At 43.1% G+C, this 26,430-nt stretch overlaps 1 protein-coding gene across 1 annotated transcript in view; it reads right to left on the reverse strand.

The window, feature by feature from the left end:
• Positions 1-1,884: 1,884 nt before the first annotated feature.
• Positions 1,885-26,430, reverse strand: part of LOC126298084 (protein enabled homolog) — a 37,424-nt gene continuing 12,878 nt past the window's right edge. Inside the window, exon 2 of the mRNA XM_049989401.1 lies at positions 1,885-2,287. Within this exon, the coding sequence (XP_049845358.1) occupies positions 1,885-2,287 (403 nt within the window). The remainder of the gene's footprint in view (positions 2,288-26,430) is intronic.

The raw sequence follows: 26,430 nt of genomic DNA on the forward strand, positions 1-26,430 counted from the left end.
AATTGTTTTGGATGTCGATGCATCTTCTAACGGCATCGGAGCGGTTCTCTCACACCGCATGAAGTCTGTCGATCGCCCGACAGCTTTTGCGTCTAAGTTGCTCAACTCTGCCCAGCAAAACTATTCTCAAATCGAGAAAGAAGCCTTATTGTGTATGGTGTGACAAAGTTTCATAATTTTTTGTACGGTAGCAAGTTCTATTTGGTCACCGACCATAAAGCATTAGATGTCGTTGTTTCACCCGTCAAAGCCAGTTATGGCCCATACTGCACAAAAGTTGCAACGGTGGTCTTTCCTCTTTTAGAATACTGCTGCGCAGTGTGGGATCCTTACCAGATAGGATTGACAGTACATAGAAAAAGTTCAAATATAGGCAGCACGTTTTGTATTATCACGACATATGGGAGAGATTGTCACAGAAATGATACAGGATTTGGGCAGGAAATCATTAAAAGAAAGGCGTTTTTCGTTGGGACGGAATCTTCTCACCAAATTTTAATCAACAACTTTCGCCTCTGAATGCGAAAATATTTTGTTGATACCGACCTACATAGGGAGGAACGATGACCACGAAAAATTAAGGGAAATCAGATCTCGTACGGAAAGATATAGGTGTTCATTCATTCCGCGCGCTATACGACGTTGGAATAATAGAGAATTGTGAAGGTGGTTCTATGAACCTTCGGCCAAGCTGTGATATGCAGAGTATCTATGTAGATGTAGATGTACGTGAGGAGGTCTGAGTTGAGGTGGTGAACTGTTGTCGGGACGATGATAGGTGGATGCTCATAAAAACATCGCTATTAGTCATACATTTCACTGAAGAACAAACTAGAACATTTTGTGGTGCAACGTCCTCCATAACAGCCAGTGTTAAGGAAGTGACACAACAGTTGGCCTTGGTCTCGGACGACTGCCTTCTATGGCAGAGGGCTGATTTTACCTGGTAATTGGCCTGAAGGTGGCCCACTGGGCTGCTAAGCCACAGAACTGATCTTGAAACCATAAGCAGAGGCCCACAGTTAGTGGACGCCAAATCTCGTGGTGGCTGCTTGTAGCATCATGTCGCCTCGAGGAGCGGCATACACCTCTCCTCGTAAATAGTAGCTACCAGACGGAGACACCTTTGACTGAAAATAATTGTAATTTATGTTGGGACAGAGCGTTCTTGCTTTGCAAGTCACAGCTAGCAACCATGTAGATCATAAGATGTCTGTTGATTGGATGTTTAGTAACTGGCCTACAAACGCATTTCTGCAGTGTCGTCATTATGGCAATGCCAGCTTCTTTCCCGGAGCACAATATGGGAATCTGCCAGTGGCATTGCTGCATCTGACGTAATTGTGTTTGGTTGGATGTGAGGTGGCCCACTAACTAAGTCTTTTGCAACAGTCATTGCAATATCAGTTTTGTATCTCACCTGGAAGTTAGCGCATGGGTCTGTTCCAGTAAACTGAAACGTTGGCTGAATGAAGGAAGTGAGTAGGAGCAGGGAAAGGTGAAAATCTCTCGGTACTGCTCTTGGAAATGGTTGTACTATATCACAATATTAACTGAATACATAACTTTGCACTGAGGTGCGAAGCCTTAGACTCATTGTAGGTAGTACATACTCTCAATAGGAAGCAAAGCTTCCTGCCGTCTGCTCTTGATCAAGATGGGCAGAATCTGTGATGGAGCTCATAGACCATCACAGCACCGGCTAGAGGACGCTGTCGTCGGTGCCTGTTTTAGTACCAACTTAAGAACTTTCACCTCCACCGTCGCATCGTTGCTATTGATACCACATCTCTCCCACATGAAACGATGCACCGCCATTGAGTAGGGCTTCCGACGACAGGTGGAGAAACCCAGGGGTGCGCAGCTGATGGGCGGACAGGGGAACTACTGAGCTGTGCTATCCACTTGCGACCCCGAATTGCTGGTGGAAAACTGCGCACCGCCACTGGGTATGGTCGGATGAGCAGGTGGAGCAACGTCCTCCATGGGCGGCTGCGGCGTCGGCGGGGGCGGCGGGGGCGGCGGGGGCGGCGGGGGCGGCGGCGGCGTGACAGCAGCATCAGCGGCCATCGGTACCGGCAAAACGGAGGAACGTGGTGGTGGCGGCAGCAGTGGCCGGAGGTGGGCCTTGGTGGCGGTGAGAGGCGCCCGTCCCATGCAGGTAACCGGACTGGCAGCGGCGACTTCGACGACAGCAGGCGGGGCGACCGTGGCTGGGTTGCGAGCAGCGAAGGGGCCATTGGTGGAGTCGTAGGCTGAGGTGGCGGAATCCGTGAAGCCTCCAATTCTGCCAGAAAACAACCAGCGGCAGAAAACCGAGGACGGCACAAACGGATTTGGTTCCGATGTCGCTTGTCAGTGCTAGAGGGACCAGAAATAACAAATAAGGCGAGGCCAAGCTGGAGAAGAATGAGTCGCTGCTCCCAGAGCTGCCTGCCAGAGAAAAAAAAATAGAACACTAAGTCATGTGGCGCCAAGCCAGTACGAGGCGAAGCAGCGGGAGCGGGTGCAATAGCTGCAGGAGCGACCGATGGGCGCGGCCATGTAGCAATTCCACTGGGGAACGGGTACCGAGCAGCTGCGAGCAGTATGAAGCAAGGAACGTCCAGAGCGTATGCTCGTGAGAATGCGTGGCGCAAAAATTGCTCATCTGCGACATAAACATACGCACAAAATGTTCAGCTTCGCCGTTTGCCTGGGGGTGGAAAGGGGCTGAGGTCAGATGGCGAATGTCATTAGCAGCTCAGAATGGTACAAACTCTGAGGACACGAATTGGAGGCCATTGTCGGAGACAATAACTCAATGCAGAACATAGACATCAAAGCCTGAATAGTACTGGCAGATTCAGTAGAAGACATAGGTACAACAAATGGAAAGTTTCTGACTATTAACCATCGGGTGTCCCAGTTAGGACCGCAAAATCACTATGAACGTCCTGCCAAGGCGCAGTAGTTGTCGGCCCCACGGAAAGAAGCGCTGGCGGGGAGCAGATTGATGCTCTTCGCGACAGCGACAGTGAGCAAGCAAATTGTCAATATGTTTATCATTGCTGACCTAAGTGCAGTGACGCCGCGCTAATTGCTTCTTCCGCACTATACCCCAATGACTAGCGTGCAGCATGCTGGGCCGTGGGCTGAAAAAAGTTTTCGTAATTGTAGCGTAGTGTCCTCCTTAGTAGGCTTGTTACATTTTCTAAGTGTCCTGCCAATAAATCTCAGCCTTTCTTTAGCCTTCCCCACAACAGTTTCTATGTGCTAAATCCAACTTGAGTTCTTCGTAATTGTAACACGCAGGTATTTAGTTGAATTTATGGCTTTTAGATTAGACAGATTTATCGTGTAACCAAAGTTTAAGGAGTTCGTTTTAGCACTCACGTGGATGACCTCACACGTTCTGTTATTTACGGTCAACTGCCCATTTTCGCACCATTCAGATATTTTTTATTTTTTCTAAAACGTTTTGGATTTTATTTTGATCTTCTGGTGACTTTATTACTCGACAAACGACAGTGTCATCTGCAAACAACCGAAGACGGCTGCCCAGATTGTCTCCCAAATCGTTTATACAGATAAAGAACAGCAAAGGGCCTGTAACACTACCTTGGGGAACGTCTGAAATCACTTCTGTGCTACTCAATGACTTTCCGTCTATCACTACGAACTGTGACCTCTGCGACAAGAAATCGTAAATCTAATCACATAAATGAGACAACATTTCATAAGCACGCAATTTTCCTACGAGCAGCTTGTGTGGTACAGTGTCTAAAGCCTTCCGGAAGTCCAGGAATACGGAATCGATCTGAAATCCTTATTCAATTGCGCTCAGCAATTCGTGTGAATAAAGAGCTTCACAGGAACGATGTTTTCAAAACCCTTGTTGACTGTGTTTCAATAGATCGTTTGTTTCGAGGTAATTCACAATTTTTGAACACAATTTATGTTCTACAATCCTGCTGCATATCGACGTTAGCGATATGGGCCTGTAATTTGGTGGATTACTCCTACTAACTTTCTTGAATATCGGTGTGACCTGTGCAACTTAAGAGTCTTTGGGTACGGATCTTTCGTGGAGCGAACTGTTGTATATCATTGTTAAGTATGGCGCTAATGCATCAGCATACTCGGAAAGGAATCTAATTGGTATACAGTCTTGACCAGAAGACTTGCTTTTATTAAGTGATTTGAGTTGATTCACTACTTCGAGGATATTGACTTCTACGTTACTCATGTTGGCAGCCGTTCTCGATTAGAATTCTGGGATATTTTTTCGTCTTCTTTTATGAAGAGATTTCGGTAGGCTGTGTATAGTAACTCCATTCTTATCGCTTTGGTTGTTTTTCGCCGCTAACATACTTCACATACGACCAGACTCTTTTTGGATTTTCTTCCAGGTTTCGAGACCACGTTTCGGTGTGGAAACTGGGATAGGCGTCTCATTTTGAACTCCCCGCTAAATTTAGAGCTCCTGTAGTGATCGCCAATATGGGGATTTTGCGTCTGTTTAAATTTGGCATGTTTGTTTCGTTGTTTTTGTGACAGTGTTCTAACTAGTTTTGTGTACCAAAGAGGATCAGCTCTGTCGTTTGTTTGATTATTTGGTATAAATCTCTCAATTGCTGCCGATACTATTTATCTGAATTTAAGCCACATCTGGTCTACTCCTATATTATTAACTTGGAATGAGTGGAGATTGTCTCTCAGGTTGGCGTCAAGTGAATTTTTATCTGCTTTCTTGAATAGGTATAAATTTCGCTCATTTTTCGAGGATTTGGGGACTACATTCAATCTCACTACGACAACCCTGTGTTCAATAATCCCTATATCGGCTTTGATGCTCGTTATTAACTCAGGATTATTTGTTGCTAAGAGATCAAGTGTGTTTTCACAACCGTTTACTATTCGCGTGGGCTCATGAACTAACCGCTCGAAATGACTTTGAGAGAATGCGTCTAGCAACATTTCGGAAGATATTTTATGCATACTTCCGGAATTAAACATACATTTTCGCCAACATATCGAGAGTAAATTAAAGCCACCACCAACTATTATTGTATGAGTCGGGTACGTGTTTGAAATCAAACTGAAGTTTTCTTTGAACCTTTCAGCAAATGTATCATCTGAGCTGGGAGGTCAGTAAAAGGATCCCATTATTGTTTTATTCCGGTTTCCAACAATGACCTCTAGCGGGAGCCCTAGGGACGCCAAAAGGAAGGATGTTATAGCGGAAAAGCCCAGACCAAAGCAGCTTTGGATGGCTCATCCAAAAGTACCTGTAGGTACGCATCCCTCAGGTCAATTTTGGCAAACACCTTGCCGCCCTGCCAATTTCGACAAAATGTCATCAACCTTCGGGATGGGGTAAGAATCGATAACAGACTGAGCATTGGCAGTGGCCTTGAAATCCCCACAAACGCGCAAGGACCTGTTGGGTTTCTCAAGAACGACGATGGGCGTAGCCCAACGGCTATTGGGAATGGGGCTGAGGATGCCCTCATCCTCCAGGCGTTGAAGATCCTGCCGTAACTCGTCACGGAGGGCGAAAGGAACCGAGCGAGCATTATGGAATTTTGGGACAGACGAGGGAAGGATTTCGATGTGGGCCTCAAACCCTGAAACTCCCGGAGACAGGGTGGAGAAAACAGCAAAGAATTCCTGCAATAGCTGCCGGCTCCGACTAATGGATCTCCAAGCCCAATAAAGGGAATGATTCGTGCCCAAGGGGTTCATGGCCGTGGGCGCGCAGAGGACTAATACCTGTGCCTAAAAATCATGGAAGCGGTACTGGACCCGAGCAGAGAACCACCCTTGGAGGTTAATGGCATCATTACTGTAGCTCCGCAGGGTCATGTGAAAAGTATGGAGAGGTGGGGAACCCAAATGATGGTGGGAGCCAGCATCGATGATGGTGGCGAAAGACCCTGTATCCACCTGAAACAGGAGGGAGACGCCATCAACCTGTACCATCAGAGTGACTGCCGCCATTGAAGGCGGAAAGACGGACTACACAAAGGAAATCTGCAGCAGAGGGACGAAGTCGTCTTCCAGAGAATCAGAAGCATCGATGGACGTGTGGTCCACGAGCATCGAAGAGGATGACCGGCACACCGCCTTGTGGCCCTGTTTTTCACAGGCTGAACATTTCACATGTCGAAACCGACAATCAACTCGCGTGTGCGAAATGAAACGTTGCTGGCAGGACAGTGACCCTTGCTGCTGTTGTGGCTGGGGCAGCTGACGCCGCACTCGCGGCGGCTAGTCCGGTGGTGGAGCGGCCACACACCCTGTATCCAGGAATGGGGGAGGGCCCTCCGTACGGGGGGACCTGCGAGACCCCTGTGAGGCATACTGGCGCCTCGACGGAAGGGCGACAAAGACCTGCGCAGGGGGAAACAACTCGGTCAACGAGCAAGTAGACTGTTCATGAGTGCGTACAACATTGAAGCCAGTATCCAACGATGGATCTTTCAATTTACGAAAGTTGTTCCACAATTAGTCATCCGGAGCATGTACAAGAAGCATGTCCCGAATGAGTGCTGAACCCTACAACTGTTTACACGAGGGGTTACCACAAAAAAAAAACGACAGTCCCTGGAGAGGCCTTGAAGTGTGGCAACCCACTCCCTATAAGATTGGGAGGGGAGCTTCTGACAACTAAAAAACTTGTGACGGGCAGCCGCCACGTGGACCTGAGAATCAAAATACTCCAACAAACTTGAAGTCAACTGTTCATACGACAGAGTGTGTGGCTCCATGTCAGTGTGCTGCTGCTGCAACAGATGATATATTTCCGGACCGACGTAGGCAAGAAGAATCGCAAGCCCCTGTACGTCGCCAACGACGTTGTTCCAACCATGCTACATAATTGCCCCAACCTCGAAAGACTTGTCAAACTTAGGAAAAGCGGGAGGTGTGACCCGCAGTACCATGGGAGGGGAATCGGACGGAGCACTCAGTGCCTGAGACCCACGGGAGACAGCAGGCAGAGCCTGCAACTGCTGAATAATAAGTTCATTCGTCTGCTGCATACTCGCTAAAAGCGCGAGGCCGATCGATGCCCTGAATATCCTCTGCCATGGAGGAGAACAAGCGACAAACGGGAGGAAACTACAAACCAACTCGTCGCCTCTGCTATGTCTGCGTAAGCTGAAGAAACTACCGATCAAAGCACAACAAAAAATTTATTGGACTGTTCAGTTAACCAAAATGAATTCTCCAAGTATAATACCAACATAAAACAATGACCTGAATTCGAATCACAACTACATACAAGAATAATATAGAAAACAACTGAGACTTCTCTGATGTACCAAGCCTAATCCAGAGATCAGCGAGAAGATCCAAGCCGGTATGCTGGGGCGGCAGCTATCCATGTCTGCTGGAGGTCGATGAACTTCCGATGTGCAGCCGAGCCCCTGCCTTTATATTGCTTTGGCGGATGAGTACCTTGGAACTATTTTCTATCACGTGGTTGGACATGTGAAAATAATTACGTGATCTGCAGCGACCTCTTCCTTATGTTTATGTGGGCCAGTAGTGGCCCCTGGTGGCCGCTGGTGTCTTTGCCGTGGTGCTGGTGTTGTGGTTGTTGCTGTGGCCTTTCATCAATATTGCCAGTCGGTTGTATAGTGCTTCGGTGTACCTGCGAGGCGGGCAACCCGCGGCGGCAGGCTTTCAGTTTGGTTGCCGATACTGTAGGCGGCGTGATGTCTGGTGGAGAAGGCCCCAACATCAAGGACATCTCACATATCCATGCCCGAGGCAGGAGTCAAACCTGCTACCGTAGCAGTCTCGGAGTTCCGGACTGAAATGCCTAGAACCGCTCGCCCACCACGGCCGGCACACCGTTAGGTTCTTCACAAAAATTTCAGCTGTGCTTATATCCGACTTTAGCCAGCTTTCAGTGCCTACAACGATTTGAGTATCAGTGCTTTCTATTAGCACTTGGAGGTCTGGTACTTTCCCAACACATCTACGACAACTTACAACTATTATACCAATGATTTCTGTATCGACATTCTTCCTGTGTTCAGCTTGCACCCTTTGTGACTGAACTCCTTCTTGTGTTTTCCCAAGGCCCTCTAACCTAAACAACCACCCAATCCATGCCACACAGTCCGAGCTACCTGTGTAGCCGCCTCCTGCGTATAGTGGACACCTGACCTATTCAGCGGAACTCGAAACCTAACCACCCGTTGGCGCAAGTCGACGAATCTGCAGCCTACACGCTCGCAGAACCGTCTGAGCCTCTGATTCAGACCCACCACTCGGCTCTGTACCAGTGGTCCGCTATCGGTCCTGTCGACTATACTGCAAATGGTCAGCTCTGCTTTCATCCTGCGAGTGTCACGTCGAGTCAGTCTACCTTTTAACAGCTTTTTAGTTCTGTTTTCATGTGTGATATGTGGCAAGTAGACTCACACTGGGTTCTGATCATGTGGAAATATGAACCTTATTTTTCTCTGTCATCAATGGGTGTGGCTCATTGTCTGGAATGGTATAAGATGTTAATCATGTGAAGCTTCTTAGGAGGGGAAGATGAGTTTTGTTTAGAAGTCTGAGTTTTGTTATAGTTTACGCCGTTTCGAATGGGGAATGTACTTCATTTCAACCAATAGATGTGGCTCGCTAAGTTTAAGCACATAAAGTAGTAGTCATGAGTAGCCGCTCAAGAGGAGAAGTGAAGTTACAGTAAGTGTTAGTATAGAATTAGATTAAGTGAAGTAAGGTGGCATGATTTTGAGCCACATTACAACTACTACTCCGCAAAGTAGACCCTTTAATAGTAACAACATCGAGACAGGAAACCATTAACGATACTGTCATCGACTAGGGATCTTAATTTGTAGCAGAATATCTGCACGGCGATAGTGAAGCGGACGGAGACGGGAGGCTGGCAGAAGAACGGGAAAGACAGAGGCGAGGCAGGCAGGACTGAGAGCTGTAGACAACATCGAACGTAAACTCCTGGAATCCCAGGCGGGTGGACCGCGGCCTCGCGGGAGCCACGTGTCCGAGGGCAAGGCGAAGGCACAGGGGCTCGCTCACAAAAAGCGTGGCGGCGTGTAGGTGGTTTTCCGAACGGCCGGAGCAGAAGCTTCTGGAACAGTTTGGAAACTTCTAGAAGCTTTGGTCGATTGCAAAACTGAGATTGGTCGGCGATCTGAAACGAACGCCGTCCAGCAACATGACTGGCCATACACATTAAAGGGGAGAAGGAAAAAGAACAGAGCTACGAAAAAGCGTTGCAACTGTGAAACACTTGTTCCTGGGGTGTCGAGGAGAGAGGTTGGTCCTGGCGAGGTGTGCGACCTCGTTACTGGGACAGAGTACTTGTAGCGAGAGCCTGAGGATCGTTTGGTGTTCCACGGCAGCCGTGGAGGTGCCTACGGAAGCTTTTGGTGAGATAGAATTTATGTTATCTCGCTGAGGCGAGAGCCTTTGCAGCGATAAGCGTTAGATAACTGTAGTGGTCGTGCATTCGCAACGGCGGTTAGGGAAGTAAAGTAAATTGCTGATCACGTGTCTTTTCCGTTCTATGCTGAGGCTTCACGTTGCTAGTCGTGAGTGTAGTTCTAAATGTAATTGCAATTGCCATAGCTGATGTTATTATTCCGCGCTTGGATTAACAACCGCGAATATATCACAGGACAGCCGATTACCAAATGTGAATAGGCAGAACTAAAATGTTGCTCGTACTGTGTAATATTGTATAGCGTAAATTGCAGAAGAGTAAAGAATTTAACACTACTGAGAGTATCATTTCATGATTAGTACTTTCCTTTGCCATTTTATTATCTCCTTATTTGTGTATTTCATATTTGCAACCACCTGGTGGAGGCAGTGTTTTTAGGCCAGCACATCTCAACATCCTAGCATATACTGATGACATTGTTAGAAACCAACCAGATTGAATACGACTAGTTGATGTCACATATCGAGCAAAGGATAAGCTTACCCTTCTGGAGAGCGTATAAGTGTCAGGGCGACTAATTATCGTTATTAAATCTGTTGGGCAAATATTTTTCACTAATACGTTCGGTTCGCAGGCTTGCCCATCAGCAGAAAAGAGCAAAACAGAAGCTGTAGCAAAACGGTTCAAATGGCTCTCAGCACTATGGGACTTAACATCGGAGGTCATCAGTCACCTAGAACTTAGAACTACTTAAACCTAACTAATCTAAGGACAGCACACACATACAGGCCCGAGGCAGTATTCGAAACTGTGACCGTAGCGGTCGCGCGGTTCCAGACTGAAGCGCCTAGAACCGCTTGGCCACTACGGCCGGCAGAAGTGGTAGCATACAGTGTCCTTGTCATCGTACTGTTTTGTTCTCCTCGTTTGTTGTTTGCGTAATTAGTGAGGTATACCTTGGCGGAGAGGTTGCGAATTTCTGCAGCCTGGACCAGATATGGAGGAAAGTGCACCTGCCGATGATTTTAGCGTTTTGCAGAGTGCAACTGCCGACAGTAATTTTGCTGTAGATACTTAGGTGGTTGCACAGAAAGCTATAAATAAGGCTGAATGTTTTGCAGATGTTTTGGGTACTGAAATGGTAAAGACGCATTTAGTATTTCCGAAGGACGCAAATTGTGCACCATCTGTGACGGCATTGCCTCAAAGAACGTCGTAGGGGAAGAAAGAGGAAATGGATTCTAATATTAATGATAGGGAAGACAAGGATTGTGCCAGTGGATCAGGAGATTGCAAAACTGACAACACTTACAGTGTAATGCGTGTTGCAGGCGAAGGCTGCTGTGCTATCCCAGGGCTAGACTTTCTCATCAAGCATCATGCCGAAACTGACTTTCGAAGACGTGCGGTGGAACTCAGGGGGATAATGTTAAAGCTGGGGAAAGCTGTCACTAGTGAAATACCGTCGCAATGTTCGTTTGTCATGATAGGACAAATGCGGGCAAAATCACTAATGCTTAAATTGCATGATATAGTGCCGCAAGGCACTGGGAAGTTGCTTTAGGTGACCGAAGGTGTTGCTAACTTATACGATTCTGGACTTCGCCTGTGGGTACGGAATCGTCGTTGAGTATGCAGCGCTCAGTGATTGAGAGCACTTCTCCTGTCAATACTTACATTGAGACGTTATCTGAATTACGTACTTGTGGCTGGGAGTTCGCGTTTCTTGTCTGTAGAATACAGAGAGAAAAAGACTAGACAGAGGACCGCCTTCTGCCGTCCTAGTGTTTAATCAGTTTTTTTATTTTGTGGCTGGAGATCTAACATCGTCGCAGACGTGTACGGGAACCATCACTCCGAAGCACCGGACGCAGTACATTCGGTGATATTGGTAATTGCTTCGGCTTATTAGGGCTATTAAGCTGAACACCTGCTATCACGTGAGTTTCATTTCCACTCAGGTTGCACATCAATGTAGATCATCTTCGAAAGCAGTGTCTTCTAGTGTTTGGGACGCCGATGATGTCAGTCATCTCAGGTTATTTATATTAGATCGCGCAGCCATAAATAGGTGCAGATTTGGGGCAGTTGATCAATAATATTAGTCAGGAAATTCATTTGTATCTTTATATGTCCATTGCACATTGACATATAAACGTTTGTAATAAATAAAGAGGTTTTAATCTACAAACATGTATAAGCAGAAACATTAATATTTACTAGTTACTAGTTCCCTTAATCATTCTTTTACATCTATGTTGAGATTTATACGTTAAAGAGCAAGAAGAAGGAAATAATATCACCGCTAAGAGATCCTAAGATCTGCTTTAGGGGGTAGTCAGATAGGGCCAAATCTTAACTTTTGCGATCAGTATTTTCCATTGTGCACATTCATTTTTACACCTGCCTGGAGTAGCATCTAGGAAACCATACAAATTCCTTCAGGAAATACTTCCTAACACTTAAATTTATATTCGATGTTAGCAAATCCTTCTTTTTCATTAATAGTTTTTTGGTATAGACAGTCCTTATTTTATATCCTCTCTACTTCCGCCATCATCAGTTATTTTGCTCCCCAATAGTCCTTCCAATGTCTCATTTCGTAATCTGGTTCTCTGAACACTACCTGGTTTAACCCTCGCATTACCAAGGGGGAGGGAAGGGGTACTTTATTCCTACGTTTCCAGAACGCTGTAACCTACTCATGTAAATTATATTTTAAAATTTTTAAAAAATATATATTTATGATTTTTAATGATTTCTTCTTGCCGGCCGGTGTGGCCATGCGGTTCTAGGCGCTTCAGTTTGGAAGCGCGTGACCGCTGCCGTCGCAGGTTGGAATCTTGCCTCGGGAATGGATGTGTGTGATGTCCGTAGGTTAGTTAGGTTTAAGTAGTTCTAATTTTTAGGGGACTGATGACCACAGATGTTAAGTCCCGTAGAGCTCTGTGCCATTTGAACCCCCTATTTCATTTCTTCTACCAGATTCCGTAATTGTTTTAAATTTTTCAGTAAAACTTAACGCAAAAATTTTGGTCTTACACATAAATATATCTTTAAGAAGTATGTTGTGCGTAAAAGACAACGAAAATTAACGAAATACGTATATCTATGTATTGGTCATGCACTACGCCCCCATTTTGTAGTACACATAATGGGAAACACGTTGGTACTGTTAGGTTTAATTCAAATACGTTTCATTACCTTTCATTTAGTTACATTGGGGGTTATCCCATAATCACTTTTCAGGGCACTATCTATTCCATTAAACTGTTATTCCAATTTCTTTACTGTCTCTGACGGAACATGAGTGTCACCAGTAAACTTCAAAACGTTTATTGTTTCTACTTCATATTTAATTCTGTTCACAAATTTATAATTGTATTCTGTACTGCTTGTTCAGTGTAGATGTTGAGTAACATCAAGTGTAGGCTACCCGAATGTCTAAGTCCCATCTTCAAATTGTACAACTAGAAATCCAGCGGATGGAGTAGCAGAATTTATGTGCTTCAACATGATTTATTTATTTATTTATTTTTGGGCGGGGGGTAATCCGAAATACATGTCCAGCCTCATTATATATTTCATTTTACCTGAGGACAGGAAAACTCATATATCAGTGCAAATCTGGCAAAAATTGAAACTTTCATTTAGGACAGCATGGACTCCCAAGAATTCCAGTTGTGGAGGAACATATAGGAATGAGCGTCTCTCCTATTTCAGTGCATTAAATGTTATTTTTCTAACTTCCAGAGGAGAAGAATACATTGAGATAACTATTTCTAGATCGAAAGGTAAGCTTGATCCTTTCGAACCCACAAGCGAGAACAATGAGAAAAGGCGGTTGGAGATGCAGTAAAGGGAAATGTCGTTAGAGTGTGTTGTGGGATTGGAGAAGTATGAGGAAGGAAAAATATTGTATCCTTTTGATGACTTTACGCCTCTTGTTTTCAGATATCATTTTTAAATGACGAATGGTGGCCAGAAGAAACTTGCTAACTCACAGTATATCTGGACAAATAGCTTTTCATCTAAGTATAATTTGAGGCGTTTATGTAAAAGTCCGATTGCAGAAGGTACTCTGTCCTGTCGTTGTCCATGTCAACAGAATGTGCAGTATAGGTGACTCCTCCAGTTGTAATTCCTTGGACGCTGCTTTGAAAAGCTACAAAAATCCCTCATGTTTTAAAAGCTTTGAAATAAACGATTGCGTATAAGAATAACAGCAATAAAATAGCACAAATACAGTGAAAAGTTCTTTATCAGCGTGATATCAGGTCCTTTATTTCGGGCTATTCTTCCCTTCTCAGAGAGATTTTAGCACAAAGGCATTCTTACATTGTCAGCTGCTTATTCCAGCGAGTATCGTTAGACTGGCTCAGTGATCTATCAAGAGCATTAAGAAGACCACTTTTGTTTATGTTATTGATGCGTTCTTTCGACACAGTCAAAAGACCATCACCTTATGGACAATTGAAGCATATACAGTCCGCATCATAATTATTTCGTAGTCTCGTATTGATCATAAGGCAGGAACATTTCAATCGTGAATAATCGCGCAGTGCAACGACGATGTTGGTATCTTGATCAGTAGTGTGCTGTATGTTTTTCAAAGTAGAGTCGTGGATACCAAGAGACATAGGTCATCTAAACAATTCTCTTAGAATGTGGCCGCCCGTTTCTGATTCATCTGGAAGCTGGGGTGCAAACTAAATGCGAGATCTGAGAGTCCAGTCAACGAAACAGGAGACAGTACATATCAGCTAATGGTTTCTTCTCGCATTGGACGTCCACATATCCGTAGTTGCTGGGTATCCATCTTCTATTATATGAGCAATTACCTCAGGCATAATTATATGTCGTAAGCTTTTAACACTTCCTTCCATGTACCGCGACACATTTGTGGGGTGAGACATAATGGCCTTTGCAGTGTCAATTAACGTCTGAACAAGATCCATAAGACCTTCACCTCGTATAGTTCCATACGACCTAACATCTTGTGCACACATAGCCACAAATTTACCGACAGTTACCTCCAGAGCAGATTTAGGAAGTCGTCCCTCGTCCACATAAGACCTTTGTTTATTAGACGCGCATGGATGGCGAGAAATGTGCGAAGTGCCACCTGATCCTTTAGCATGAGAGGAAATTTCACAGCACAGCGAACTGCAAACAAAATGAACGCTTTTCCTAACGCCATCCAAAATAGGCTTTAACAAGGTCTAAACTGAACTTTTAAGATACGCTTCAAGCTGTGTGGTTCTCCACTATCACTGATTAATTTTTTTTTACTACATTTTTTCTTGACATGCGCTCCTTCGTCTCCAGACCACGGTTAGTTTCCAACCTCATTTTGTGCGTTACGACAAAAATGAAGAAATCCCACGATCCCACTAAACACTGCTCTACACAAGGCTCGCCGCCCGTAGCACAAATCTGCGGTCAGTGCTACCAACAGCACGTAGGCCGCAGCACACCAGCGCTTGCGCAAGGCACTGATGCAGTGACGTCACAGCCTCGCTCAGTGCGGAGCATTGGGGCCGCGGCCTGTGGGCTGTGTCTCCATACGTGACTCTGCTTAGCCCGTGGCATAGAAGTTGTTTCGCAACAGCACTGCTCGGCCCTTGGGGTGACGTCAGGGACTCGCTCGGGCCGAGACTGCTGTAGCCCAGTGTCGCCGCATGACTCAGCACCGTGCGGCCTGTCGGACCTCGATGCGGCTGCCGCGACAGACCCGGCAGCTCGAGGCAAGGCTCGCACGTGTGTCATGGCTAAGGTCCTGGACGGTCCGAACCTCGATGCCAACCTCTGCTACAAAGTGCACAACCAGAGTTCCAGCTGAGTAGGTCGTCACCGACAGATTGACATCATACAAGCCAACTGAGATGGCTGCATCAATTCCCATGGGCAGAAACGTTCCGGAACTGACTTAAGCTCTTATCCTCAGAACAATGATTACTCTGAAATTTTAAGTAACTCCATCTTGTAAAAATATCTCGTGTGCCAATTAAAATCATTTGTTTATTTACAACATGTCAAATTGTGTATTGTTTTTTCTTGTATACACCAATCTTGTGATTTTGTTGTACTGACTACTTAAATGACTACTCATGTAACAGCCAGTATCGTAGTAAAATATATCGTAGGAAAATGTAAGACACCAAAAAAGTTTCTTTATGTTTATGAAGTATCTGTGTACCAGAAAGACCACTAACGTTAATAAGTACATGTAATACTTTCTAGGATAATGAAGAACTGAGATACTCTCACTTTTTTTCTGATATCAGCTAGGAGACGCCTTCCACTTTCGTATCGTCCTTTGTTCTTCAGCTATCGCTATGTACGCATCTATCCTGTTAGCTCTTAAGAACAATGAATATATGAGGGGCGTTTGAAAAGTCCCTGCAAAACTAAAAACTGCTTACGTATTTGGGATAAAACATTTTTTTTTCAACATAGTCTACTTTGAGACTTACACGTTTCGTCCAAAGCTGTTCTAATTTGTTGATCCCTTACAAATAATAGGAATTGTCCAAGGCTTCAAAATAGCTGATAGTTGCTGCAATCACCTCCTCGTTTGAATAAAATATTTGTTCCGCCAGCGATTTCTTCAAATTGGGGAACAACTAGTAGTCCGAGGGAGGCAAGTCTGGAGAATAGTGATGTATGGGAAACGAGCTGGAATCATATTCCCATTAATTTTTCCACCAGAAGTGCTTAAGTTTGTCCGGGTGCATTGTCATGATGGGAAAGGACGGTCCTATAACAATGAATGATATTCACCTGTAATAGTTTTACCCTTTTCCAAATAATCGATGAGAATTATCCCTTGCGAATCCCAAAAGACAGTCGCCATAACCTTTCCGGCCGAAAGAATGGTCTTCGCCTTTTTTGGTGCAGATTATCCCTTGGCATCCAATTGTTTAGAATGTTGTTTGGTCTCAGGAGCATAGTAAGGTATCCATGTCTCATCCACAGTCACGAAACGACGCTCAAAGTCCTGCGGATTCTTCTGTACAGCTGCAACCATCCTTGCAACACTTCACACGATTCCATTTTTGGTCAAGCGTGAGCAATCGCGGAACACATCTTGCGGATAGCTTTCTAGCGTCCAAATGTTCATGCAAAATATTATGTAACCGTTCCTTCGATATGCCCGCAACACTAGCAATCTAATGCACCTGAACTCTTCTGTCATCCATCACCTTATCATGAATTTTATCAATGATTTCTGGAGTCGTAACACCCACGGGGTATCCACAACTTTCAGCATCAAATGGCTCTGAGCACTATGCGACTTAACATCTGAGGTCATGAGTCCCCTAGAACTTAGAACTACTTAAACATAACTAACCTAAGGACATAACTCACATCCATCCCCGAAACAGGATTCGAACCTGCGACTGTAGTGGTCGCTGCGGTTCCAGACTGTAGCGCCTAGAACCAATCGGCCACTCGGCCGGCTCGTTCAGTATCGCTTGTGTCCATATGGCCACTCCTAAGATTTTAAAATCACTTATAAACTGTTCTAATCGAAGGCGCAGTGTCACCGTAATGTTCATCAAGCTTGTGTTTAGTCTGCTGAGGCGTTTTGCCTTTCATAAAATAAGGTTTGATCACCACACGAGGTTCCTTTTTCGTCCATTTTTGACAATCACTCTACTTCCGTGGCTCACACGAATTCATAACACAAAGAAATAGACCAATATGACTGGAACTTGGTGTTCGTTCATTCCAAAGCTGCTACTAACTATACATAGCCTCGTTAATCGCCGGTGGTGCCATCTCTTGGACGTTGCACAGACGTTTCAAATGACTCTCGTATTTACATATAATTAAATTAATACCTTTTAGATGTATTAATTTAACAAAAAACATGTCTCTTTGTATTAATGTCTTTATGAGGTTCGTATACAGCTATTCGTGAAAGAAATGCAAAACTGCTGACGTGGAGCCCGTCCGCCGTTGGTGTGATCCAAATACTGCTTAGCAATTTATCAGATCTTTTATGGTGCACCAAAGAACCTACAGTCTTTCGGAAACGAAATTAGATACTCAATTAACTATACGGCACAATGCGATTGGCCGATCACGTTATGCACTTGCCTTATGAAAATTACATTGGAGCCACATCTGAAACTTTGCGTTTCTCTCGAACACCAACCTGGAGTAATAGGAAATCACACCAGGAATTAACAACCACAATTGACATTACTGAGCTGACTACCTGCTGGTAAGTGGTAGGTGATCAGGACTATTTTCTTTACATTCTCTATCTACCTTCCACCTTCGCAGGCAGGCAGGGTAACAGTTACAGCACACAACTTCCACTCCCCCATCCACCTTGATGCTATTGTTGGATAGGGACCACTTATACCGTGGTCACTCCATGTGTGGTTCCTGTTTAACGTCATACCAGAGATACTTCTGTTTACAACAACAAAATAATACAAGAACCGCTACATCAGTTAGTTGCATCGGTCAACAGTGTGAGATAAGTATCTATTCTCATACGAGAATGGGATTCGCCGTTAATTTAGAACTCAATATATACGTCATTTCCAATTTCAACAGCCGAGGGCGCTGAATCACATTAGTTCTAACTTACTCGCAACTTATCCCAGTAAAGATCTCGCAAAACTGAGGATCAGAAACCTACCTTTCCCTCCTGCCCCCTTCTGCAATGTTGTTATTGTGGCCTTCAGTCTGAAGACTGGTTTGATGCAGCTGCCCAAGCTGGTCTATTCTGTGCAAGCCTCTTCAGCGCTGCACAGCTAATGCGACATGCATCAGTTTGAACGTGCTAACTGTATTCAAGACTTTGTCTCCCTTTACAATTCTAACACCCCCCGCTCCCCAGCGCCCACATATACACACTTCTCTCCATTACCTACCAACGTGAAAAGTCCTTGATGCCTCAGGATATGCCGCATGAAAGGAACTTGTGCCATAAATTTCTTGTTTTCCGCATCAGTTATTCGATCTGCAGTGCCACACTATTTTTCGGCGCTACTGAGTAAAATTGTGACATTGCCATGGCTGTTGCAAAAGAGCAGCGTCGACCAAACACCATTACGTCAGATGCAGCAGTGCCACTGGCAGATCCCCACATTGTGCTCCAGGAAAATAGCTGGCAACGCCATAGCGACGACACAGCACAAATTCGTTGGTAAGCCAGTAACTACACATCAAATCAGCAAACTTCTTATTCTCAACATGTTTCCCATCTGTGATTTGCAAAGCATGTGCGCTCTATCCCAAAATAAATTACCATTATTTTCAGTAAAAGGTGCTCAGTCCGGTAGCTACTATTTAAGAAAAGAGCTGTTGCCGCTCCACGAGGCGAGATGAGGCTACCAGCAGCCATCACGAGATTTGGCCTCCACTAACTGTGGTCCCCTGCTGCTGGTTTTAAGATCAGTGCTGTGAACTTGGCATCTTCCAGCCTGTCGGCCAACTACTAGGTTCAATTAGCCTTCGGCCATACAAGGTAATCGTTTGAGACCATGGCTACCTGTTGCGTCAGTACCTTAACACTCGCTGTCTTCAGCATACACTATGGATGACGTTGCACCACGGAATGTTCTTCAGTAAAATGCATGACTAACAGTGAAGTTTTTATGAGCAGCCATTGATCATAATCCCAACAACAATTAACTTGCTCAACTCAAACCAGCGCATGTAGGAACAATCCATTGTGGACCTCCACATTATGATGTCATAAATGTGTGTCACGTCTAAATTTCAGTGACGGGGGAATCTTACCAGCCACCATCTATGGAGACAATGACTCTCGACTACCTCAGGGTTGTAGTTTCGCCGGCACACAGCATCAGTATGCAGTGGGTGAGTACACTGCCTGTTCTACTTTTCCCCATTTGCGAGTATCACGTCGAGTCAGTGCACCTCTTATCAGCTTTTTAGTTCTGTTTTCATGTGTGACATGTGGCAAGTAATCTCTGATTGTGCTCTGAGTATGAACATTATTTTTGCCTATCATCAGTGAGTGTAGCTCATTGTCTGCAGGTGTATAAGGTGTTAACCATGCGTAGCTATGGAACCCAGGGGGAAAATGTTCGAGCTCGGGGAAGCTGTCACCAGTCAAATACTGTCGCAGATTTCGTTTATCATGATAGGACAAATTTGGGCAATATCACTAAACCTTAATTTTCGTGGTATATGGACACAGGGCACTGGGAATTGGCTTTAGGTGACCGAAGGTGTTGCTAACTTACACGTTTCTGGACTTCACCTCCGGGTAGGGAATCGTCGTTGAGTACGCAGCGTTCAGTGATTGAGATCACTTCTCCTGTCTACAGTCACGTTGGAAAGTTATCTGAATTCCGTCCTTGCGGCCGGGAGTTCGTGTTTGTTGTCTGTAGAATACAGAGAGGAGAAGATAGTAATAGATTATTCTAGTAAGAGGACCGCCTTCTCCCATCCTAGTGTTAAAGAGTATTTTCTTTTGTGGCTGGGGTTCTTCCATCGTCGCACACGGGCACGAGATCCATCACTGCAGTACATTCGGTAATATTGCTAATTGCTTCGGCTTATTAGGCTATAAAGCTGTATAGCTGTGATCACCTAAGTTTCATTGCCAATGAGGTTGCACACCACTGTAGATCATCTTTGAAAGTAGCGTCTTCTAGTGTTTGGACGTAGATGATATCAGTTACCTTGCGTTATTTATATTAGATAACGTAGCCATAAAAAGCAGCAGATTTGGACAGTTTATCAATAATATTAGTCAGGAAATTCATTTGTATCTCTTTATGTCCACTGCACATCCACACATAAACATTTGTAATATATAAAGGTGTTTTAATCAACAATAAATGTATAAGCAGAAACAACATTTACAATTTAGTAGTTGCTAGTTCCCTTAATCATTCATTTATTTTTATGTTGTAATTTATATGTTAAGGGCAAGGAGGAGGAAATAATGTCACCGTTAAGAGATCCTAAGTCCTGCTTCAGGGGGTAGTCAGACAGGGCCAAATCTTTATTTTCGCTTTCAGTATTTTCCATTGCGCACATTCATTTTTACATCCGCCTGGAGTAGCATCTTGGAAACCATACAAATACCTTAAGTAAATATTTCCTAACATTAAAATTTATATTCGATGTTAGCAAATCCCTCTTTTTCATTAATACTTTTCTTGCTGTAGTTAGTCTTCATTTTATATCTTCTCTACTTCGGTCATCATCAGTTATTTTGCTGCCCTATAGTCTGTGTAGTGTCTCATTTCGTAACAGATTCCATAACACTTCCTGATTTAACCCACGTGATACCAAGGGAGAGGTCCTATTTGCCTACCTTCTCAGAATACTGTAATCTAGTCATGTACATCATATTTTAAAATAAAAAAAATATTTGTTATCTTTAATGATTTCTTCCAGCAGATATTGTAATTGTTTTAAATATTTCAGTAAAAATTAAAGGAAAATTTAGGTCTCGTCAGTGGATGTGAATTTTCAGAATATAATCCCTTTCCAGGTGTAAGAGGTCCATAATTAAAGAATTTGTTGCTAGCGCACTCGAGCTGATGTAATTTCGATGTATTGCTCACGCGCTGCCTGCGATATGTAAGCTAGAAGAGAATCTGAGACCAAAGAACAGTATTGACTGCAGTAGCACTAAGTTGTTGCTAGCGAGCAGTCGTGTCTGGTGTATCGTGTTGGCTGGGCCGGTCGTGTGGAGCGATGGCAGAGCCTCAGCGTTGTAGGATAAGGTAAAAGCAGCCTCGCGCATATGTAGTATTGTCACATCAAGTCCCATGTAAATGTTTTTTTTAAAAAAAAACTGTTAATAATCTTTCTCATAAAAAGTAACTTTTGACATTAATCTCAATTTAAAGAATTCACTAATTTCTCCAATCTTGGGCCATCCCGATTATTAAAAAAATACGTTCTTTCCTTTTATATAAGACAAATCTATCGGCCAGCATTGCACTTAGCTGCGCTAGGAAAATTTCTTATAGGAGCAGATATATACGCGTTATCCGGCGATCTAATTAAGGTAAGATTTTTCTTTTTATTCAGAATGATGTATCAGGGCCATGACGCAGCATTGCTGACGTCCAAAATTTACCAGGTTAAATTGACTGTCAATTATTGAAAGGTTATAGGTTTGTCATACTGTATTACATTTTCACTGTTGGATAGTTACGCTAAAAGAGAATATTATTCATATTATTTTATTTTGTTGTGAAGTTACACTATTTTATTTCGTGGGGAGGTTACACTTGGCGACAACCGGCCAGGAACGAATTTTTGTGAATTCAGAGAAGTAGTCAGCAATATATCTGCTCTTATTTACTTAATATTAAAAGTAGTTTTCATCTGGCGCAACGCATTTACTAATTTGTCACTTTTTCTTTCACAGATCATCGGCAATTTATTGCTCTTTTTTGTAACTGTATTTGTTCCATTTTTGCTTTGTCTTTGTTTGTTTTTGTGCTTAACTTTAAGTTGTGAAAATGCCGCGAAAAACTGCTAACAGTACATCGCGAGTCGTAATGGGTGAAAATGCCGACTTTAATAATTTGACTGATAATACTAGCGACACTCAGTGTCTTGATGATAATCCTCCAGTTACAGACAATCAGTGCGTACCAACCACCAGTAATGATTCTAATCTAAATGATGAGCAAACAAATTCAATTGTGTCCAATGTAAATTTAACGACAATTGATGACGCGGCACGTTCCGTTACAATGAACTCAGCCCAGTTTATCACATCTGATTTGGAAAATTTACACAGTGAAAAGATAAATTTTTCTCACGAAGATGAACAATGTAGTCAAAATACGTCAGATTTATTTGATTCCTAGGTAGTGACCCACAGTGCTCGTCCAATTAGCAAACCTTTTCGTGAATCAGACAATGACCAAATGGTTTCACAAAACGTGACAAATGCAGATACACCATCACACAGTACAGAGAATAGAGGCGGTAATTTTGGCTTGGATCAAGTTGTAGCACTATTGCTACAATTCAATGAAAAACAAGACAACAATTACAAACAGCTTAATGAAAATCTCAAACAGTCGAAAAAAGAACAAGACGACAATTTCAAACGACTTAATGAATCGAACAAACAACTTAATGAAAGTTTCAAACAACCGAATGAAAAACACGACAGGTCGATCAAACAAATTAATGAGAACTTTAAACAGATTAATGAACAGATTGCAGCTGTTGCCGTACAATGTCATGATACTAAAGAACAATTACGTGAGGAAATTAAGGCTTGTGCTAGGAATAGTAGTGAAGAAATTAGATCCGTTGCACAAGAATTAAGTAATACACATGCAGCCACAACTAATGCAAGATGAAATTAGTGCAGTCCCTAAACAATGTTCTGCAAACGCAACACAGTTACGCGACGAGTTTAAATTAATGTCAGCAGAACTTTCACGCACACTGGATGCCAAAGTAGACACGAAATTCGAACAACAGAACAGCCTAATTGACAAACGTTTTAATCACCACCTACAAAACAGTGAAACGCGTTACCGTAAATTATTTACGAAAGCAAAAACATACGTAGACAATAACCTTGCTACAGTATTAGACGACATCAATTCTATTAAACAGTTGAACACCGAATTGCATGATGAAATCTCCGATCTTAAAACAAAAACAGACACACACACAGTAGACTTTCAGACAGTGACCAACAGACTTGAACAATTAGAATTAATACAGGATCCCGATGCCATTAAAGCAGACGTTAAGAAATTGAACAAAACTACACGTAAAATCCAAAAACAAATTAATGCTTGTGACATTAAAAATGATGATCAGGTAAAAGCACTGACTGAAAAATTTGATGAATTGGCCAGTCGTATTGACGTTATCGAAAATAACAATGACACCAAATCAGACGATACGTCACCAATTTCTTTCAATCAGACACCCGAATTCCAGCATTTACAGCAGATAATCAGTGAGATAGGTTCGTCCAACAATACATTGCGTAGAAAAGTGTCGTCTTTACAGCAAGAACTGACGGAGATGAAAAATGTCTCAGCCTGTAACACGATACAGCATGCGCCACTTTCCGAACATTTCTCACACTCACACAGCAAGTACAATTTAGGTAATTTACAGAGAGTACGTGACTTTGATTCCGGGCAGACACAGACAAACGGATTATCATACAATCCTGAACCAGTTCACACATTCAGAGACGATAACGTTGATTATAAGCAATTTTTATCCGTGCAAAAATCTAAGGTATTTAAAAATGACAGAAGACAAATACATCCTTTGGACTGGATACGACGATTTGCTTTTGTATTTTCATCAGCGTGGCCTTTAATGCAGAAACTAGAATTGGACTGGATACAACAGTTTGATTTTGAATTTTCACCGGCATTGCCTGTAACGCAGAAACTAAAATTTATTTGCAGGGCGGAAGTGACCTCAGGGGATTCATTACACTTCGATGAATATGTGCCGTAGCGTGCACAGGGCCCCGAGCCGTAGTAGTGCTGTTTCATCTTTAGTTTTCTGCACTGCTGCCTTCTCTTCTACTATCCTTTATATCTATCAAAACAGCTCTTCGACTATCGATCTATCTAGAATTAGGAATGAGTAAAGAAAACCAGATATGACAAGTTTTACGGAAAGTGACAATTTTCATTAGACACTCCTGAAATGACAAGAACTACCAGCGTAATTTTAATAAGTGGTAAAATTTTAATCATCAGTATGTACAAAATTTTCAGCAATCGCAAACATATTTTGGCAACAGTAGAGGGTTTTCTCCGCAACCAGTCGGTTAGCATACCTAACCAACAATGCAGTCTGCAAGGTCAACCGAGCTTTAATGTTTCGCTGCCTACACGATAGCGTCGGCTCCACCAAATAGTAACGCACAGCAACAAGGAAATCACTACGCACAGAAAACACACCATTTCAACTCATATCGCAATGCGCCGTATAGCAACGATTATTATGACAGACGTAAAAGTAATGAGCACAGTTTTCAGTGTAACAGTCGGTCTTACCAGCAGCAGAATCATCGACAACAACAGATTATCATGAATGAACCAGACAGTAGATATCATCCCGAACGTAATACGTCAGGGAGAAATAACAGAACAGAACAAATAGTGGAAATGCCACAGCATCCTCCCGCAAATAACAGCACGTCAGATAGAATTTGACTAGATACAGCACAGATTGAACCTTCCAGCGATGTAAGCAATACTTTTGATACACAGACTCTTGTTCACGAGAATGTTATTACTTTTGACGCCATCCGAGACACTCTTTTGCAGGAAAAACCAGTTATTCAAAAAACCATTTGCCACCCTGTCATTGAAGTAAAGATTGGATCATACACATTTTCAGCAGTAATCGACTCTGGATCACCTATGTCAGTTATAAACGAGGAAACTTTCAACGAATGTAACGAAGAGAATACTTATCCTACCTTACCATTAGGTAAAACTAAAGTAAAAGGAGCAGTATCTGGTGAAGGAGTAGATGTAAAATTACAGACACACTTATCATTTTGTATTGCAGGTCATACGTTCCACTCCAATTTTTGGATTTTTCCCTTATTGACAACAGACGTTATTTTAGGTACGAATTTTCTGGTACAACATGACGCAATTATTGACTTTCAAAATTCCTATTTAATGTTAAAAGATGAAAATGTACAACTGGCATTACAATTTCAGCACGCTGTATATGCAGATAAACATGCAATTAATCGAGCAGAGGTTATTTCTGCATCACGTAACATAAACTGTCATTCCACATTTTTCACAGATACGTATGTTCTCAACTACAATACACCAGACGAAGCCGACTATGACGTTATACAAATGATTTCGGATAAGGTTAAACAAAGCAGTGCAAATACAGACGTCGAACGTACGCAATACGCAAAATTCTTTTACAGCAAGCTCCAGTTTTTGACAACATCCCTGGTACTATGTCCGGTTTCATGTATGAATTTCAAGTTAAAGAGCACGACACATTTAAAGCTAAACCTTATCCCATTCCGTATATTCACAGAGAACAAGTTAAGAAAAAACTGCAAGCTATGCTTGACCAAGGTATTAATAAATCAGCAGGTAGTCCGTACATAAACCCGCTCCAATAGTGTTAAGAAAAAGGATGGATCACTTCTACTCGTACTTGATTCGCGTCACAGCAACGACATTATTATTAATGAAACAGATCGCCCACAGACACTAGAAGAACTTCTACAGAAATTTCATGGTACTGCTGTTTATTCCACATTAGATTCGAAATCGGGATTTTGGCAAATTCGGCTCCATCCGAACTGCAGAAAGTACACAGCATTTCTCCGTTTTGGTGATTTATTAATTTTGTAAATTACCGTTCGGTTTAACAATTTCTTCAGCAGCATTTATTCGCGGTTTGAATACTATACTTCCGACAGAATTAAAAGACAGAATCACAACGTATGTAGACGACATTCTTATTGCAGAAGCTAACTTGTCTGAACACAATCTGATTCTAGAACAACTTTTGCAAACTTTTCGTGCACAAGGACTCACAGTTAATCTTAACAAATCGCACTTTGGCAGAACTTCCATAAAATTTCTTGGACATATAATTTCAGCTGAAGGCATTGCTCCTGACCCGGAAAAACTTCAAGCTTTACGTGACATTACTATTCCAACGACGAAGAAACAATTACGCAACTTTTTGGGTTTAATTAACTTTTTCCGTAAATTTATTCATTACTCTGCTTTAGACACCCCTAGATTATGCCAACTGACGGGTAAAAACACTATTTGGTCCTGGGATAGCCAAGCGCAGTCTGAATTTGTCAATCTGAAACATGCCTTGTTGAATGCACCTCTTTTATCACACCCAGATCTCACTAGAAATTTTTCCATATCCACCGACAGTTCTAGCACAGCTTTAGGCGTACACATTTTTCAGGAAATTGAAGAAGACGGTAATACAGTAATTAAAAACATCGCCTTTGCAAGTCGCATTCTGTCACCTGCTGAAAGCAATTATTC

Source organism: Schistocerca gregaria, chromosome X (assembly GCF_023897955.1).
Source record: "Schistocerca gregaria isolate iqSchGreg1 chromosome X, iqSchGreg1.2, whole genome shotgun sequence".
Lineage (NCBI taxonomy): Eukaryota > Metazoa > Arthropoda > Insecta > Orthoptera > Acrididae > Schistocerca > Schistocerca gregaria.